Source organism: Diorhabda sublineata, unplaced genomic scaffold (genome assembly GCF_026230105.1).
Source record: "Diorhabda sublineata isolate icDioSubl1.1 unplaced genomic scaffold, icDioSubl1.1 Dsub_29, whole genome shotgun sequence".
Classification (NCBI taxonomy): Eukaryota; Metazoa; Arthropoda; class Insecta; order Coleoptera; family Chrysomelidae; genus Diorhabda; species Diorhabda sublineata.
The window spans coordinates 48,996-68,734 of NW_026614232.1; the positions used below are offsets into that span (position 1 = coordinate 48,996).

The 19,739-nt window shown below is 40.6% G+C and overlaps 3 protein-coding genes across 3 annotated transcripts; 1 reads left to right on the forward strand and 2 right to left on the reverse strand.

The window, feature by feature from the left end:
* Positions 1 to 4,326: 4,326 nt before the first annotated feature.
* LOC130452211 (uncharacterized) lies at positions 4,327 to 5,691 on the reverse strand. The gene has a single exon (XM_056791508.1). It carries the CDS (start codon positions 5,689 to 5,691, stop codon positions 4,327 to 4,329), a length of 1,365 nt encoding a protein of 454 aa, XP_056647486.1.
* A 48-nt stretch (positions 5,692 to 5,739) lies between these two features.
* LOC130452213 (uncharacterized) lies at positions 5,740 to 8,460 on the reverse strand. Its single transcript, XM_056791509.1, has one exon. The coding sequence runs from the start codon at positions 8,458 to 8,460 to the stop codon at positions 5,740 to 5,742; it is 2,721 nt and encodes a 906-aa protein (XP_056647487.1).
* Positions 8,461 to 10,898: 2,438 nt separating this feature from the next.
* LOC130452214 (uncharacterized) lies at positions 10,899 to 13,334 on the forward strand. The gene is made up of 3 exons (XM_056791510.1): positions 10,899 to 11,001; positions 12,786 to 13,123; positions 13,188 to 13,334. Exons 1-3 carry the CDS (start codon positions 10,899 to 10,901, stop codon positions 13,332 to 13,334), a joined length of 588 nt encoding a protein of 195 aa, XP_056647488.1.
* The last annotated feature ends 6,405 nt before the right edge of the window (positions 13,335 to 19,739 follow it).

Genomic DNA, 19,739 nt, shown 5'->3' on the forward strand with positions numbered 1-19,739 from the left:
TGTAATATTCAAGTAGGAAGTGAAATTTTCTCTACTAATGTACAAATTAAAAAAGGGAAATCAATGATACTACCGAAATTAAACTTTAAATTTTTGAATAATGAAATTTATAAATCTCCTAACTTAACTAATATAGATTTTAATAAATTGTATGAAATTAATAACATCGCTAAGAATATAAAACCAATTCATGAAATTTATAATCCACAAAGTCATGTATCGATAGGATTATTTACTGTAATAATAATAATTTGTATAATTCGTAAATATGAATATAAGTTTATAAGAAAACAGAAAATAGAAGAAATGAAGAAAGAAGACATCGGATTAGAAGAGGAAAGACAACAAAGGATGAAAAATACCTCTGTCATTTTTCATTCTTAGGGATGGAGGAGTTACATGCGAAGAATTTCTGAAGGACATTTTTAAAACAATACCATTGTATCAAACATCACAAACATGTATCAGCATTTATTCTATTTTTGTATCAAATAACGTAAACATGTATCAGCACTATTTTACTACAAATAAGATGTTTGTAAACAACTCAATGATATTTTATGTTTATAATTAGTTCGATCTTGAGATTAATTGTATTCATATAAATATACAAAAATAAAGTTTTTTAAAAATAAATTTCGAAACCCAAAATTTATAATTCGACCGCCGGTAAGATAAAACATACAAAGCGGTTGGTCGGTTGCCGTTGTTAAAGTAGTTTTTGTGGCGTCTTTGAAGTTATGTTATAAACACTTTCTTTTTCTTTTCAAATTGGTTTGAAATTTTAAATAAAATATGTTCATTTCCTAAAATAATATACTATACAATGTAAAAAAAAAATAAAAAATGTCGGATAAAATATTAAATATTGTAATAGACAGACATAGTTGCGAATAGAGCGAAGTAGTTCGTTCAAAGAAAATTTAATCAGTCAATCAATTTATTGTAATAATTATAATTTGCTACTACCACTCACCCACCATTCAATATCTAAAATGAAATATACGCGGGTTCCAATATTGAAATTTGATATTTTTCTTATATTCAGTATGTCGGAAGATTGTTATTGAAAAATACTCATAATAATATATTAGTTATGAAGATATAGTAGAAACGTGTCGCGTAAGTCAGGGTAGACATGTCACCGTTCAAAGGATAATTGCGGTATTTTTTTTTTTATTACAAAATTCGCATCAACCGTATACTGGTTATTAGCGATTTAGTAAAGATTAAGTACTTAATCTATGAATAATTGTTAAATTAATTTTATGATAGAGATCTGTTTAAGGTAATTTTTAAGGTAAGTAATGTTATATTTTGGTCCTAAAATTTCACGTATTGTTCCGAGTGGTAGATTTGATGATGATCTTTCTGAGTTAAGAGATGGACATTCTGCGATTATGTGTTTTATAGTTAACTTGCAATTGCAGTTGCTACATTTTGGTTCGAGTTTCGCATCAAATAAGTAGCTGTGCGTCAGTCGCGTATGGCCTAGACGCAGACGTGTTAGAAGAACTTCATCTCTGCGATTTTTCGGTAGTATTGAGTTTTATTGAGTCTATCACTTCACGAAGTTTGTGTGTGGATGTTGACCATTTTATCTCCCATTCATTGAACACTTTACACTTTAAGATTGTTTTAATATCGGTAGTAGTTAAAAAATTCACGCACTCCGCACTATCACTAATTACAGCTTCCTTAGCCGTCAGGTCTGCCTCTTCGTTTCCTTTTATTCCAATGTGTGAGGGGATCCAACAGAATACTATTTTTTTGTTGTTGTCTTGTATGTATTTCAGTTTTTGCTTGATTTTGATTACTAATGGATTTGTGGTGTGAATTTTTTGAAGACTTTGGATTGAGCTAAGAGAGTCTGTGAGTATGACATGATTAGGCTCGTTTGATGAAGCAGCGAAGTGGGTAGCTCGATATATTGCGTATAATTCAGCAGTGAAAGTGGATAGGGTTTGAGGAGCTTTTATCATATATTTGGAGGTTGGTGTAATGATTGCGATCCCCGTACCGTCTTGAGATGTTGATGCATCTGTGTAAATATGTACAAAGTTTTTGTACTCATTGAGTATGTTATTTAAGTGTCCTTCGATTAGCTTATGGTTGGTGTGGTGTTTGTCGAAAGAGGTGAGATGGGTAATGAATTTCGTGCTTCCTATTGTCCATGGTGGAGTTTGAGAAGATTCGATAGGAAGGCATTCAGGAATAAAGGAATTCAATTCGCTTAGATATGATCGAATTCTAGCATAGAAAGGTTTGGGGGTTCTGGGTTTATTTGAAAAAAGATTTGGGAATTTCTTGGAGAAGCAGTTTTGGAGGGTCGGATTGGAAGGATTGAATTTTAGTTTGGCTGCATATGTAAGGCTCCAATATATTCTTCTGTCTCCCAAGGATGGTTCCCCTGATTCGCAGTACAGACTTTCCACTGGTGTTGTTTTGAATGCATCTGTTATCAAACGTAAGGCTGAGTTGTGAAAGCTGTCGAGGTTTTTCAGTAGCGATTTGTTTGCTGTTGAATATACAATTGATCCATAATCCAGTTTTGATCGAATAAGTGTTCGGTACAATGTTAGTAATGTTTGTCAATCTGCACCCCATTCTTTGTTCGTTAGCGTTTTCAGAAGTTCAGTCGTTTGTTGCAAGCTAGGAGAAGGTTTCTAATATGGTAGTTCCAGCTTAGTGTGTGGTCGAATAGTATTCCGAGAAATTTTATTGTTGTTTCCATTTTTATGTCTTCATTATAAAGTTTCAGTACCGGTATGTTTGGTATGTTCTTTTGTCTTGAGAAATGAATATAGCGAGTCTGTAGTTGAAAAATTAAAACCAGTTTTTTGTGACCACAGCTCTAAGTTATGGATAAAAGCCTGACTTTGTGAGAAGAGGTTTTTAATATTTTTTCCTTTACAGTAAACAACTAAGTCATCTGCGTATAGTCGAGCTTTTACTGGTAACTTTAAGTTTTTCAGGATGTCGTTGATTGCGATGATAAAGAGTGTGGGACTTATGATTGATCCTTGGGGTACACCATCATTAAAATATGTTTTTTCGGAGGTGGTGCCGTTGGTTTTAACTTTAAATGTTCGATTTCTCAGGAAGTTTTTGATAAAAACCAGGCAGTGACCATGTAGAATTCGTAAAATTTTTTTATGATGTAATCATGCCTTGCAGTGTCAAAATCTCGGTTAATGTCAAAGAAAACAGCTAGACAGCTGTTTTTTAGGGCAAATGCTTCGTTGATTTCACTTTCCAAGTCTATTATGTTATCCAGGGCTGATCTTTGTTGTCTAAATCCGCTTTGTTCCGGTATAATAAGGTTTCTTTTTTCTAGAATCCAGAGCAATCTGTTGTTTATTATTTTTTCCATTAGTTTGCACATAGCACATGTGAGTATATGTGATTTCAGTATAGGAATTATTATGGATTCATGCCATTTTTCAGGAAAGTTATGCTGCAGCCAGATGGTAATGAACAGGTTAAGGATGTATTCGTGGGCAATTAAGGGGAGATGTTTCAAGAAGACAACTGGTATTTCATCTGGTCCTGGTGACGTTTCTTTCAGGCTTGAAAGAGCTTCATCATATTCTTGGGTGGTAATAGTTAAATTGATGGGTTCGAAACGGGGAATCGGGTTCAACCACAAGCAAACATACGAACTTAACAGAAGAAACGGAAACTATTTAATCGCAACTATTTGAAGATTACACTGACTGACTTTTTAACTAAAATAATTTTTTTATATCAAATTTTGACAAGACATGAGGTTACTACGACGTGATTAAAGCGACAACAACTACAACCACTTACTTCACTATACCGACTACAACCATGACAGACACTAGTTCCACAACATCCTCCCACCTTGAGGAGAATAGCGACTCAACTATCAAACTGAATTCAAGGACATCTAAATTTCTCACAAAAACTGCACTTGAAAGCGACTTCAAACTTTGAGAAACTGAAACACTTGAACTAAAAATAACACATGTAACTAGGAGAAACGACTTGGAACTTTCACCTTCCTTCCACATCTGGTTTCCACATGATGAAACTTCATCAGAGGGTCTTCAGAATTAATAGGTTGAGCTTCTTGGATTTGGGGTGGTAAATCGACGACCTTGACTTGTGAATCAACTAGAGAACCGCCGGTAGCTGAACCACCAGAATCACTTTCTGGTTCGACCTCAGCTAGAAGCTGGCCTTGATCCATTTCTTCTTCGAGAGGAATTTCCAAGGGAAAAACTCGCTGGACAGGACGCGTCAGTTGGCCATCCTGCGTTCGAAGCTTGACAACTCGGCACCGACCGTCAACACCAAGAATCAGTTCTTCAACCACTGCCATCGGCCAATGCATCCGCTTCTGATTTTGTGTAAACTCTTCGCATCAACTTCGTCCAAGTCAGGGACACCCATTTCTTGAATATCTCCAATGAACATTTGAGGAGTAATAGGCACCGGATCACTGGGGTCATCCGATGTATAGGTGATGGGGCGAGAATTGATATAAGCAGTACACTCACTGATCACGGTGTTCAACTCTTCAAAAGTGAGTGAAGCCCGTCCCAGAATTTTGCGAAGATGAACTTTCAAAATCCCTATTAAGCGTTCCCAGAACCCGCCCCACCATGTTGCTGTGGGTGGGTTGAAGCGCCATTCAATTTGGTTCACCAAACCGCGGGACGCTACTCTCTGCCAATCAATTCCATCGAGAGCATTTTTGAACCCCTTATAGTTTGTACCATTGTCACTGTACATGAAGGAAGGTCTGCCCCAACGCGCAATGAAACGTCGAAACGCCATGATGAAGGCTTCCGTTGACATGGCAGTAACCAATTCCAAATGTGTGACACGATAAACAGCACAGGTGAATATGCACACCCAAACTTTGTCTCCATTTTTAAGGTAGAGTGGACCAGCAAAATCCGTGTCACTGATTTCGAACACACGAGCGTCTCTTACCCGATTCTCCGGGAGCGGTGGAGACTTGACTTCCAATGCCTTGGCCCTATAACGCCTGCATATCACACACGCAGACACAATTCTTCTCACAGCTTGCCTCCCTCTAACGATCCAGAATCTTTCTCTTAGAAGGTTCAGAAGACCTTGCCGTCCAATGTGCCCATTCTGTGTGTGCAAGTCGTGGATCAATCTGTCAACAATGACATGCTGGAAAGGAAGAATATAAGGTGCACGGAAGTCTTCAGGGTCTTTTCTCGCCCAAATACGGGTTCTCAAACGCATCAGTCCGACTTTATCTTTGTGTGGCTTCAAATTTTTGAGCTGTTTATCACCTAGCCCTTCAAAAGCTTCATCCTGTATCGATTTCCGAACCACCTTTTCAGCTCTTGCGATTTCCGACAAAGACAGCTCTCCAGAGCGCTTCTCCTTCTTTGAATATTTGTTCCACAGAAACCTTATCATCCATGCAACCATTCGAACGATCCGGTGATAAGAAGAAAAGTACCGGGCTAATCTTTCGCAGCAAAACACACCTGGTTCTTGGGATAAAGCTGAAATCAAAGGCGTTTTTCTCCTTTCCATTTGAACTTCATTTTCATCAGGAGTGACATCGCAGTTAGGCCATTCAGAACGCGGCCCGTACAACCATCTCGGCCCCTCCCACCATTTGGAGTCAAGAAGTTCTTCAGGAAAACAAACCCTGTTAGGAAGATCTCCTGGGTTCATCACCCCTGGCACATGTTTCCACGTATCAGGATCAGTCAGAGAACGAATTTACTTAACCCTGTTGAACACAAATACTCCCCACGGTTCCTCTTTCTTGATCCAACACAGAGCCGTGGAAGAATCTGACCAAAAATGGCACTCTACATCGCCAATCTCTTTTACAATACTAGAAGCCATTCGCGCCCCAATTGTTGCAGCCAGAAGCTCTAGGCGAGGAATTGTAGGTCTCTTAACAGGGGCAACACGAACTTTCGCTCCCACCATTATCACAGATACCGTGTTATCTGTTTCAACTCGCAAAAATGAGACGGTGGCATAAGCGACCTGACTTGCGTCACAAAATGTGTGTAGAGACACATTACCAACGGTCAATTTCAACCATCGTGGGACTTCGATTTGATTCAAGGCATCAGCTTGACTCATCCACTTACGGAACGTTGCCTGGCTTTGCTCATTAAAAGGGGTATCCCAGTTCCCAGCCTCACCCCAACTTTCTTGAACTAACAATCTCGGTATCAAAATGGCGGGTGCACATACACCGAGCGGGTCGAAAATACGGTGTGCTGCTGACATCACTGTTTGTCGGGTGATGGCATCACTTTCCAAAGGCTTGGGAGAGTTTAACCTGAGAATATCCTCCTTTTTATCCCACAGAAGTCCAAGAACGGGGAAACTGGTGTGAGCAGCACAATCGGGGTCGCTCCATTCCCAGCCACGAAGATCAAAGCAGGCTTTCATAAAAATTTCCCTGGCTTGCGACATGAAGCTCAAAAGTTCCTTCTCATCATCAACCGAAGTCACACAGTTATCAACGTACAAGCATTTGCGCAACTGTGAGATGACAGATCTTTCATAAGGAACCTCTTTTGAAGCCACTTTTTCCTCACACTTTGAGAGATGATGGTCAATAACGGTGCCTAGCAAATAAGGGCTACTGGTCACCCCAAACACCACCCTCCTGTGACGGTAGATTTTCATCTCTCCGACCTCGTCCTTCCATAGGAACCTCAAGCTATCCCGATCCTTTTCCGAAACAGAAATCTGTAAGAAGGCTTTTCTTATGTCAGAAATAACGCCTATTGCGTTCAGACTGAATCGTAGAAGTATCGATGGGATTAACTCTACACAACTGCCCCCTTTTTCTAGACACATATTCAGGTTAGGCTTGCCTTTCTCTTTGGACGAGGCGACGAAAACAGGACGAATTCGGGTGGTACTGGCTTCCTTAACCACGGCTCGGTGAGGCAAATAATGTCCGAAATCCCACTTATCAAGCTGTACCTCTTCAATAATTTCATCTTTCAGCCATTCTTGAAACACCGCTTCATATTCTTTCACCAAATGACCGTTACGTAACTTGGCTAGGGTCGATTCAAGTCTACCACGGGCCAGATCGAAATTTCGAGGCAGCGGGGGATGTTCCTTCAGCCATGGAAGACATACATCATATCGTCCATCAGGTAAAATCTTAACTGTTTCCAAGAAGTGCCGACGCACAACCGTTTTTGCCTCTTCTTTGGTACTAACCAAAGCGGGGTCCTCGATGCCCAACACATCCAACCTCCACATATCAGAAGGGTCGAACTCCTGGGCGCAGTGCAAACTGATGTTAACCATACAACTTGTCTCAGCGTCCTTAACGCGGCCCATTATGGTCCAACCTAGGCTAGTTTCGATAGCAACCAAACCACAGCTTAATACCTCGCGCCTCCCGGTGAGTAGCTTTCCCGCGACGTCCGCTCCAACAAGAATGCCAATTGGGCCCTCTCTGTCGTCAGTCAACTCGATTTTCTTCTCGCGCAGTTCAGATACCCATAGACCTTTAGGAATGGAGGGAATGGCGTGACAAATCTGTTCCGAGTCAAGAACTTCAAAGTTGCAGGAAAACGCACTCATCAAACTTTGCAGACGGATCTTATAGCATTGATGCGTCTTGGGTTCAGTCTTGCTCCCACCAAACAATGCATGAACCAAGTTCTCAGTGCGGATCGGCTCATAGCGCATTCTGGTAGCCAGCGCTTGAGTTATATAACTTCTTTGAGAACCTGTGTCAATCAACAACCTGGTGGTGACAGGATTTTCTCCTTTCAAACGAACCCTCAACGTTTGCATCAAAACTGGTTCACTCTGGATACTAGCATAGTTGTGCTCTACATCGTTTTCTTTCTTCGTCGCCTTACTAATTTCAATAGTCGTTGAATTCTGGTTACGAGGAATTGGGCACACCACAGTAACATGAGGTTCAGCACAAACTAAGCAACACAGCTTTTCCTTACAAGGCCGTTTCCCGTGGAATTTTTTCAGACACTTAAAATAGAGGCTTTTAGCTTTGAGGAGCTTAATTTTCTCCTCTTTGCTCTTGGCCCTCGCCTCTGAACACAATTCGGTATTGTGAGAATTTTTGCAAAAAATGCAACTGACATCTTCAGTGCCTTCAGTGGACTCAATACCAACTAGGTCAGCAGCTGTGGTGTACTTTCCAGTCGAGGACTTGACATTCCCAGCACTGCTCTTTGGTGCAGCGCTGGGGACAGAAAACGTGCTCCTAGCTAGCAGAAACCGCTCCTCGCTTTCAACCTCTCTCTTCAGAAAATCTCGCAACTTGACCATTTGATCTGCAGCTTCAAAGAGGGATGATTCATCAATGCCGCACGACATCCGCTTACGCTCCCATTCCCGCAAAATTGACTCAGGAAGTGCGGATTCAATTAAAGGCGCGAGCATGCACGCGTATTTTTCTGATGTAACTCCCAAACTCTCCAAGGCCATTAGCTGGGTTTCTAGCTTGTCATGAAGCTGTGCGAGAGTCAAAGAAACTTTGCCCGATGCCTGTACCAAGACCAATGAGAGAAGCTCCCTAACATACAGCTCAATCAGCAATTCATCACGGCCAAAACGGAAACTATTTAATCGCAACTATTTGAAGATTACACTGACTGACTTTTTAACTAAATAATTTTTATATATCAAATTTTTGACAAGACATGAGGTTACTACGACGTGATTAAAGCGACAACAACTACAACCACTTACTTCACTATACCGACTACAACCATGACAGACACTAGTTCCACAACAGGTTCGTTTTCATCGAATTGTATTATTACCTCATCCTTTTCTTCTCTCTCATGGGTAATAACAGTATCATCGGAATTGCGTGTGATGGAGCGGTTTTTGTAAGTGGTAGCTAGTATTGAGACTATTTTGGACTTATCTGTGGTTGTGCGTCCATCTTTCTCTAGCATGTGTATATTATGGTGCTTGTAACGTCCTGATATTTTTCTCACTTTTTCCCATACCTCCGTCATGGGTGTTTCAGAATTTATTGTAGAGACGTATTCTGTCCAGGATTTGCGTTTAGCAGTTTTTATTGTACGTCTAGCTTCGGCTCGGGTTTTCAAAAATTCGATTTTGTTCGCTGATGTATTGTGTCTTTTATATCTATTGAAAGCTTTTTTGTTGCTCTTTATTGCTGATTCGCAGTCACTATTCCACCACGGCACAGGATTTCGTCGTTTCAGACGTGTAGTTCTTCCGATTGATATGTTTGCTGCTCGATGAACAATACTAATAAGGTTTTCTAAAGCTTCGTCTATATCTGTTATAATTGTGTAATTTGTCAAACTTTCTGATATAATTGTTTTGAAAAGTGCCCAGTTTGCTTTTTTTAAGTTCCATTTTGGATATAAGTCGTGATTGTGATTTGGTTTTCTATTGTTATGAATGACGATTGGATAGTGGTCACTGTTGTAGGTATAGTCCATCCGATCCCAGGAAAGAGCTGGAGTCAAAGTTGGGTCACAGATAGTGAGGTCAATACATGAACCCTGTCCTGATTGTATGTTAAATCTAGTTGGCTTCCCATCATTTAAGATGGAGAGATTTGCGTCATCAAGAGTATCTCCTAGTAAGCGACCTCTGTGGTTTATTGATGTTGATCTCCACAAGGTGTTATGGGCATTGAAATCTCCGACTATTATTCTAGGTTGATAATTCATTTAATTCTTTAGCATCTACTTGATATGCTGGAGGCATGTATACATTGCATATGTTTACTTTTGGCTTAGTGTGTAGTTCGATAGCTACGGCTTCAAGGTTTGTAAGAATCGTGATTTCTGCAGCGTGGAGAGATTTTTCCACAAATATTGCTACTCCTCCGCTAGCTATTTCAGCATTTATTCGGTTCTTGTAGAAGCTGTTAAATTGCCTGAGCGGTTCGTTGTTATTGTATTTGAAATTGGTTTCTTGAAGACAAATAACTTCGCATTTCTGTTTGGATAGGATGGTTTGCAACATTGGTAAGTTGTTATAAAAGCCATTGATATTCCATTGTAGTATAGATGTAAAGTCCATGGGAATACGGGGAGAAAATATTAAAGTAAATTATTGGTTCAGTTAGTTAATATTTGTTTGAGATAATTCGCTTTCTGTTTCTGAGAGGTCCGTTTCTGGTATGTTCAATTGTAGGTGAGAAAACAGTTTCTTTTTGAGTTCAGTATCTGCTTTTGATAGATCTGTGCTCAAAGAAAGGGTAAATTTTTGTTAGCATGTCTATTAATCCAGTAAAATCATTTGTGTAGTTCTTTATTATACTAATTGGATCAGATGAGCCGTAGACATTTTCAAAAAGGTCAGATATCTGGTTGTGGTCCAATATGAAAGGAGGATTCTGTTCTGAAATGACTTTTCCAATTGGTTCCATGAGAATTTCTGTAGAGATGTCTGGTTTATTTTTAGGCTTTTTACTTGGCCTATTTGGTTTGGGGAAAGACGGTTTCTTAGGGTTCTCTGATTTAATTCCTTCTGTTTGAGGGGGAGGAGTAATTATTTGCTCGTAGTTGCGTTTGGTGCTGTTTTGCGGAACTTCTTTTATGTTTATGGGGGGTACATTCTGGGAGTGAGATGTTATAGGGGTTTCTGATGGGATCTTAGTGTGTGCTTGTGGAGTATTGGCTTCGGTATTTTGGGGCTGCTGGGAAGGTTGAGTGGGGTTTTGTGGTAGTTCAGCTATTTGGGGTTGTTCATAAGTTTGTGATTGTGAGTTTCTACAGTTTGCTGCAGTATGACCTGGTTTTTTACATGTAAAACATAGTAGATGGTCTTGGGATAGGTAAATTCTATAGCTGGTGTTCTCGTGTGTAATCATTAGACAGTCGGGTATTTGGATTGTCGATGGTGAAATAAAGATTTGTCTTCTGAAGCTGTAGATGTGGTTATATTCCGGAATTGTGGAGCAAATTTTAAGGAAAGACATTGGTGATAGTGTATTGAGACCTATTTTGTTAAGTTCATCGATTAGAGCTGAGTGTGGTATGGTGGGGCATACATTTCAGAGTATCAATCTTTCGGAAGGTGTTATAAGCTTTCGGGCTTGGATCGAAGTGTTGTTGATAATGATCAGCCCTTTATGAAAGCTCATGAAGCGGTCTACAGTATCTTCATTTGCGAGGTACATGCATATTCTATTGTTTGATAGCCTCGATGTGAATAGTATATTTTTTGGACCGATTAGTTCGCCAAGTGATATCAGGTAATCTTGAATTTTCAGGTTATCAACAGCTGGAAAAACAATTGCTTGATGTTTTGTAGGAAATTGTGGTTGACTAAGTATAGATGAGTATGTTTTTGTAGGGTTTATATTCTGAGAGCTTCTGTAGTCAGAAGTCCCAACATTTGTATTTTGCATCATTAATTTTAGAAATATTTCCGCTTTGATTCTAGAGTGCGGACCTGTTTTGGCACAGGCCACTTCATATCAAGTTGATAAGAGCTGGTTTGTTTTTTTGTGAATTCTTCTTCCAAACCGGTGCGGTGTAGAATTGATAGCGCAGTGTGTAACAAATTCACTGTTTTAGTATGAATGTATGAGATTCTACTTACAGTAATGTCTCTGAGTTAAGAACACTTCTAAACGAATCTATCTATAGTTTCATAGATTTTAGGACTATGATAACTATCGAAAAAGTTATTTTTATAGGAACTGACACTTTCACTGTTAACGTTACGGTTGCCAGAGCCGGACTCCAAATTGCGGTATTATTTCAATTTGTTTTGATATTTTTAAATATTGGTCATTATTGTGAATAGACACGTTTCTCTTTACCTTCATTGTATTTTAAGAAGGACTTTTATTTAATTTCGAAATTATATCTAAAGTGCTAAGCATCGACGAAAATAAATTTTTAACCATTTTGAAGTGGTACTTTTTTTTAATAACAAACGTTGTTAGCAGTTATTAAATTATAGTAAAACTTCGGCGAAAGTTCGAAGTATACCTTAGTTAGTTATTTGTCAATTTTTTTCATTACATTCGATTCGAAAATCTCGAAGAAACCAAGGTTTTTGAGGTTGGTTTGGTTTATGAGGTTCGTTTTTTAACTTAGTTCTATTCGTTCGTTCAGTCTTCCGTCCGCTTTATTTGAATGACTCCTCTTGTAACTCATTACACGCGAAAAATTAAAAGTCTTTTATACTTTTAAGTATATAGAGAGGTGAAATTTTATAAAACTAAATATAAAAGTACATCCAATATATTTTTTTTTTTTTTATATATCAGTTTAGTGTAGTTTATCGACGATATAATAACTCTCAAGGTTGTTTGTTAGTAGTTATGGCGGATACAGAAAATCAAACTTCGGTTGTAACCGCAACGTCTGCGTCTAATTCACCGCAGGTTTCGTCGTCTCCAATAAATAAAAAGGAAAAAAAAGCTAAAAATCCTAGGACCAAACCATCTCATCCACCGACTTCGGAAATGGTAAACAATGCAATCAAAGGTTTAAAGGAACGCGGAGGCTCATCTTTACAAGCAATTAAAAAGTACATTGCTGCCAATTACAAAGTTGATGCAGAAAAAGTAGCGCCATTCATCAAAAAATATTTGAAAGCATCTGTAGTATCGGGATCTTTGGTACAAACTAAAGGTAAAGGAGCTTCCGGATCGTTCAAGTTAGCTTCGGCAACTTCGACTGGTGGTACTTCGGCTAAAACGAATGCTATTGACAAAAAGAAAAAGAAAACAGCCGCTTCTACTCCAGGCGTAACTAAATCCAAAAAAATTGTAACAGCAGCAAAACGAAATGCTATTATTGCAGGAGGAGGAGGAGTGGATAAATCGAAAAGTATTAGGAAATCTATTAAAGGCAAAAAAACGACAGGTACAGCAGCGGCTTCCTTAAAAACTTCGACGACAACAACAACACCAACTACTGATAAGGAAGCCGTTAAAGTTGCCAAAAAAACAGACAAAAAATCTTCGGCTAAAGGAGGAGTCGCCGCCGCCGCTTCCAATACAGCCAGTGCCGCATCATCCGAAATTAAAACGAAGAATCCTACTAAAGCAAAAAAATCCAATAAAGGCAGTCCCACGAAAAAGCCGAAAGCACCAAAACCGACAACTGCGAAAGCAGCTGTTAGCAGCTCCTCTCCTAAAGCAAGAAAAGCCGCCGCCGCCGCTCCCAAAAAGAAGAAATAAAAAGAATATTTTTTTCTGACAGAAAGATAGTACAACAATCAAGAATTATTATCGGACTGATGATGGGTACGACGACAATCGATGCCGTGACATGACAATGAATGCGGTTACCCACGCCGCTGGTTACGGTACAATTATAACCGTAAAAAGGGGGAATGAGGCGTTGTAGCGTTTCGGCTACTAGCGCCCGAGAAGTAGAGATGGCATTCATTATTGTTGTTGCCAGGATTTCAATTAGGATTTTAGTGTCAGTAGACAGGTCTTAAGGGGTTTGAGGTTTTTCTAGGGTGAATGGGGCTGTATCCTGGGGGCTTTCGGAGTTTCAATCCTTTTCGGGCAGCGGGGGTGGAAGGCGGTGTGAGGTCAACCGCAATGTTTACAAGTAGGGGAGTTAGCTTTTGGGCATTTTTCTGGCTTGTGACCAGAAGCACCACAGGTTGGACAGATGGGTTTGGCATTGCAGGTGTCTGCGGAGTGGCCGGTAGATGAGCAACGGTTGCAATATTTGGGGACTGCGGGTATGGTGTTTGAATTTGAGCCTTCGAAGTAGTGCGAAAGCCCGTGGAAGTTTATACCCTTGGTTAGGGCGTGATGGTAGGCGGTTTCGGAATCTGTAATAATTCGGAACATGGATGTGGGTTTATTTGTGGATCTAGCTATGATCCTTCAAGTTTTTATGACAGGGAATTTCAGTATAGAGAGGATCTCCAGGAACTCTTCTTCGGTGTAAGATTGGTCTACATTCTTGCAGACGAGAGAGAAGGTAGTTTTTTTGGTTTTAGTGGTTAGGGGTTTTTGGACTCGTTGGGGAGAGTTTATCGGGATTACGACGATTTTCTCGTCGCCTATAGCTTAACGTATTTTCCTTGCCAACGTTTCGTGATGAAACGTGGAAGGAATTTTGAGGAGGGCGGTTCCATTGGGGTTAGCTTTGAGAAAGCTCATTTGTCCCCTCAACAGCTCTTGCGTGTTGAGGAGATTGTAGAGCTCTCTCTGTGAGGTATATTTTGTTGGGAGGTTTCTCAGTTTCTCTGTTTGAAGTGGAGGACATTGAGCGGAGGTGTGAGATTGAGGTTGTTGTTGGGTAATGGCTTGGGATTGTTGGTGGGTTCTGGGGGTCTGGGGTTGTTGGTGGGTTCTGGGGGTCTGGGTTTGAGTTGGTGCCTGGGGTTTAGTGGCGTTTTGGGTAATTTTATTTGGCTTTTGGGTTTGAATTGGTGCTTGGGATTTAGTGGTCTTTTGGGTATTTTTTTGGCTTTTGAGGTATTGAGATTGACTTGGAAATTAGAGGGGGGATATTGGTTTTGGGGATCGCGCCTAGTCGGGTATAATCAACCCGCTGAGATTTAGAGCTGGACGATTTCTGCGAGACCCTAGATGCATAGGAATCCGCAGATGGTGCTGGTGAGGAGGTTCTACTATTCTCGAGTGATTTCCGTTGCGTCCAGAACAAGAAGCCAAGAGTGTATAGCCAACAGGCTAATCTCTTAACAAAAAGATAAGATATTCCAGAATCTCCCATAGACCTCAGGGGAGAGGAAGGATTCTACACGCGAAACTGCGACGTGAAAGAGGATGAGGACCTGTCGGAATTGACAGGGGGTGGTTGGAATGTTCTTGTTCGCACCCACTCGCGGATTTATCCGGGGGTGGATGCCTAGAGGGACGGGCTCGTCTCAAGGGAAATTGTGTGTGTGTGTGTAACTTCTCTCTACTGCTTCTAGGCTAGTAGTTTTTGTTCAGGAGTATTTCTCCTTCTAAAATTCGAGATCATACTGGGCTGGTTACGGTCCTGTTCAGTTTACGTTGAGTGAACATCTGTGACTGTGTAGTGAAGCGAAAGCGGACGCGGGTAAGACCTAAATAAAACTTTTATTGCAGGTTGTGTCAGTTAGGCACATTTATTTTATAGGCTTTAAGATTTTCTTCGCATGAGGAAAGTCTGAAAATAAAGCTTTTATTGCTTTGATGGCGAAATTTCTCGAAGCAACAAACAAGAAGCTGGAAGAAGAGTTGAAACGAAGGAACGAAAAACAAAAGAAAATGGAGGGAGAAAACGAGCTCCTAAGAAAAACAGTTGAAATGCAACTTTCGAAAATCGACAGCTTGACCGAAACGGTAGAAGAACTAAGCAGAAAACTAACAAAACTGCTAGAGCAAAATGAAAAAAACCAAAATAAAGGACAAACCCAAACGGAAAACAAAATATGTGAAAGGAAATGCGAGAGCCCGACCATATTAATGGAGGAATCAAGCAGCGAAGACTGCGCAATGGAAGAGGAGGATTTCACGCAAGTGAAAAATAAAAGAAAATGTAAGAATGCGAAAAACAAACCTACGGCACAAAACAATAACGAAAACAACGGAAGTGGAAAGCAAATAGAGGAAGAATTAAAGAAAATGAAGAGAGACGAAGAGTAAAAACAAAAAAAACCAGAGAGGAGGCCACCTCCAATCATACTAAAATCCCCACTGATGTGGACTGTCAACAGGAAACAACTGATGCAGAGAAGTATCAACGCCCAATGCAAAATGGGCAGTTTTACAGGAAAGATCACCACGCACTCAGTGGATGATTGCAATAAAATGAAGATGCTCCTGAGCGAGCACAAAGAAATAGAGTTGTACACGTACGCATCAAAGAGGAAAAAGAAAGAAAGCTAGTGATTAAAGGACTAGCAGTCAACACCCCAGCACAGGAAGTAGAAACCGAGCTGAGGGAAATAGGATTGAAACCGAAAAAACTATGGCAACTGACGAGCTATACCCAAAAAAACCAAGATAACACCAGAAAATTACTACCAATATACATGGTAGTTATCGAGCCTGTAGAAGAGCAGGCATACAAAAACCTCAGATATCTCTGCCATACGAAAATAAGTGTGGTAGAACAGAAAAAACACGACGGACCTGTACAATGCTACAGGTGCCAAGGTTTCCATCACGGACAGAGCACGTGCAACATGGACGTGCGCTGTGTAAGATGCGCAGGAGAACACAGGGCCGCGGCAGGACCCTGAGCAAGACCGAGAAACCGAAATGCAGAAACTGCACAGGAGACCACCCAGCAAAGTGCAGGGGGTGTCCGAAAAATCCCAAAAAAGAAGAACCCAAAAAACCAACAACAAAAACAACGATCCCAGGAGTCAGCTACGCCCAAACGGTCAAGAAAACGTCGTTAGCCTCAATTCCTCAAAAACAACAAGGAACGGGAGAGATATTGAGTATGCTGCAGAACATGCAGGCACTCATAGCGACATTAATAGCCCAACAAGTCAAATAAAATGACAAACAACCTTCCCAGTCAAATAAAGATCGGCTCGTGGAACACAGGAGGACTACGAACAAACCAAAACACCATGGGAGTGATCTTGGAGGAAGAAGATTACGATATCTTCGCTCTACAAGAAACGAGATTGCCAGGTGACACACACAGATTCGCCTGGCCAGGCTACAACGTTTATAGATACGATATAAACGGACGGACGGATATAAACTTGGAGAAGATCATAGAAGATCACCCATCCTATCAAGCGATAGGACCAGTAAGACCGACACACTACCCACCAAACGGAGGAAGGCCCGCGGTTATAGACATCGCTGTGTTGAGAGACATGACGATGCCTGTAGAAATGCGGACCATAGACGGCGGCGACACTCACTCAGCAATCATCGTCACCATTGGTAGCGGCAACAGACAAACAGGAAGAACCGTGAGAAAAACCAACTGGGATAAATTCAGAAGGCTAACAGGACAGCTGTTAGGACCAATCACGGAAATAATAAGCAAGGAGATGCTAGAAGAACAGGTCTGTTTCTTCGAAGAAGCACTATCAGAAGCGATAGAACGAAGTACCACAATGACCGTACCAGACAAATACGGCAGATTCAAAAATATAAGCGACGATCTGAGAAATCTGATTAGGGAGAAAAACCGAATAGCTAGAAGAGCCCAAAGAACACAAAATCCAGAAGAAAGGAGGAGAGTGAGAGAAATGAAACAGGAAATTCAAGAACAGCTACAGGAGCACAGAAGCGAGGAATGGAACAGAAGGATAAACGAACTAGATCCGCAAAAACCCGGACTACGGAACATATCTAAAGTCCTGAGAGAAGAAAGAAAACCAATGCCCCCAATACACGGAAGCAACGGGATGGCGTATACAGACAAAGAGAAAGCAGAAGAGCTGAAAAACACGATGGAACTTTAGTTTACACTGAACGAACATCCCGACGAAGACATGGACTTCTCAGACATGATAAAAAAACATCAACGAATACCTAGAAGACGAGGACGATCAAGAAACCCTAGGATTCGCAGCACCGATGGAAGTGAAAGAACTACTCAGGTTCGCATCAGCAAGGAAGGCTCCGGGAATAGACGGAATCACGAACAGAGCGCTGAAAAACATGCCAAAAAAAGGTATGGCATACCTTTCGAACATAATAAGTGGCATGTTGAAGACAAAACAATTTCCATCGAGATGGAAACAAGCAGACATTATCATGCTGAGATAACCCGGGAAAGACCCCACTTTCTCCCAAAATTACAGACCGATAAGTTTGCTACTAGTAGAATATACTACTCAAGGTTTCAACCAGAAAGAATCCACAGGGGTAATCCTAGACGTAAGCAAAGCCTTCGACCGAGTATGGCACGAGGGCTTGCTTTCCAAGATGAAAGAGGCAGGATACACAAAACCGCTCATAAAACTCCTGAGCACGTACCTCAAAGACTTCAGGTGAAGGTTGCAAACGAAAAATCGGAGGTCGGAGAGCAGCAGGCGGGAGTACCGCAAGGAGCGGTACTATCACCAATGCTGTATAACATATACACAGCAGACATCCCGAAAACGGAGAACACCTTGACAGCTATATGCGGACGACACTGCAATAGCAACGAGATGCGTTAAGGTGAAAAACCTCACGAAAAGACTCCAAAAATACAAGTCAACTGCGAGAAAAGCCAAGCAGTTCTCTTCAAGAAAAAAAGAAGCCACCAACCCGACCGGAAAATAAAAATTAACAACGAAGAAATCCAGTGGACAAAAAAGGCCAAATACCTAGGCGTAACGCTAGACCAAAGTCTCACTTTCAACGAACACGTGGAAAATATTGTTGATAAAGTGAGACAAGCGAGAGCAAGACTATGCGGATTAATCGGTAGACGAAGCAAGTTGAAGACGGAAACAAAGCTCAGATTTATCAGGAGTATAATAATACCGATTATAACGTACGCCTCTGTTGCCAGGGGACACATGTGCAAAACAAACAGGAAGAAACTACAGGCTCAACAAAACATAACGCTGAGACAAGCACTAAATGTTCACTGGACAACAAGTAGCGAGGAAATATACGGAGAAACGGGACCCGAAAAAGTATTATACATCATGGACCAAAGGGCAATAAAGTTATTCGAGGAGTTGGCAACACACCCCAACGAAGAATTAAGGGAAATCATTAAATACAACTAAGAAGACTACAAGAAACACAAGAGGCCCAGAAAACAATTGGATGGATAGGTAATGTAGGTTAAGGTAGGTTAGTAGTTTAGGTTAGATAAAAAAAAACAAAAAACCAAAAAAAACATAGAAAAAAAATTTCTATCCAAAATCCTAGGTTTTCAGAGATAACCCACAAGAGGACACCCCCCGACACGGTAATTCTGCATTTCACAAGGAAATGTAGAGTTATACATCGGGGACAGCTATAGAGAAGGCGAAGGACCACTCGGATTAGACCTTTCCGACCGGTTGTAGGCCGGAAAAGGTTTACCCGAGGCCGCGAAACACACACACACATTATGACGTCCAGACTATGAAGCCAAGAGAGTATATCTAACAGGCTAATCTATTAACAAAAAGATAGACATCCCAGAATCTCCCATAGACCTAAGGGGAGAGGAAGGATTCTACGCGCGAAACTGCGACGCGAAAGAGGATGAGGACCTGTCGGAATTGACAGGGGGTGGTTGGAATGTCCTTGTTCGCACCCACTCGCGGATTTATCCGGGAGTGGATGCTTAGAGGGACGAGATTTCTTACGCGCAAGTGTGTGTGTGCTGTTAACTGCTAATTTTACCCACTTTTCGATAAATACGGTACGTCATCCAAGTGTTTTTATTTTATTTCAAGAGAAATAATGCCACCAAAAGCTAGCAGAAATGCAGCGAAAAAAGCCGGAAAGGCTCAAAAGAATATTTCGAAAGCCGATAAAAAGAAAAAAAGGAGGAGGAAGGAAAGTTATGCTATTTACATTTACAAAGTACTTAAGCAAGTTCATCCTGACACCGGTATATCGAGTAAAGCTATGAGTATAATGAATAGTTTTGTTAATTATATATTCGAACGTATCTAGCAATTTTTCGGTTTTTGTGGCTAGAAAAACTCAAAAATTAGCCATAAAAACCCAAAAATTAGCAATAAAACCCAAAAATTAGTTAGAAAAACCCAAAAATTAGCCATAAAAACTCATAAATTAGTTATGAAACCCATAAATTAGCCACAAAACCCAAAAATTAGTTAGAAAAACTCAAAAATTAGCCATAAAAACTCAAAAATTAGCTATAAAACCC

What these genes read in the sequence shown, in the direction of transcription:
- LOC130452211 (XM_056791508.1), bottom strand. Translation starts at nt 5,691, where the DNA reads ATGAACCCAGGAGATCTTCCTAACAGGGTTTGTTTTCCTGAAGAACTT.
- LOC130452213 (XM_056791509.1), bottom strand. Translation starts at nt 8,460, where the DNA reads ATGGCCTTGGAGAGTTTGGGAGTTACATCAGAAAAATACGCGTGCATG.
- LOC130452214 (XM_056791510.1), top strand. Translation starts at nt 10,899, where the DNA reads ATGTGGTTATATTCCGGAATTGTGGAGCAAATTTTAAGGAAAGACATT. An exon ending in ATCGATTAGAGCTGAGTGTG is followed by an intron (nt 11,002 to 12,785) that starts GTATGGTGGGGC and finishes CTATTATTGCAG; the next exon opens with GAGGAGGAGGAGTGGATAAA. An exon ending in TTAGCAGCTCCTCTCCTAAA is followed by an intron (nt 13,124 to 13,187) that starts GCAAGAAAAGCC and finishes TTTTTCTGACAG; the next exon opens with AAAGATAGTACAACAATCAA.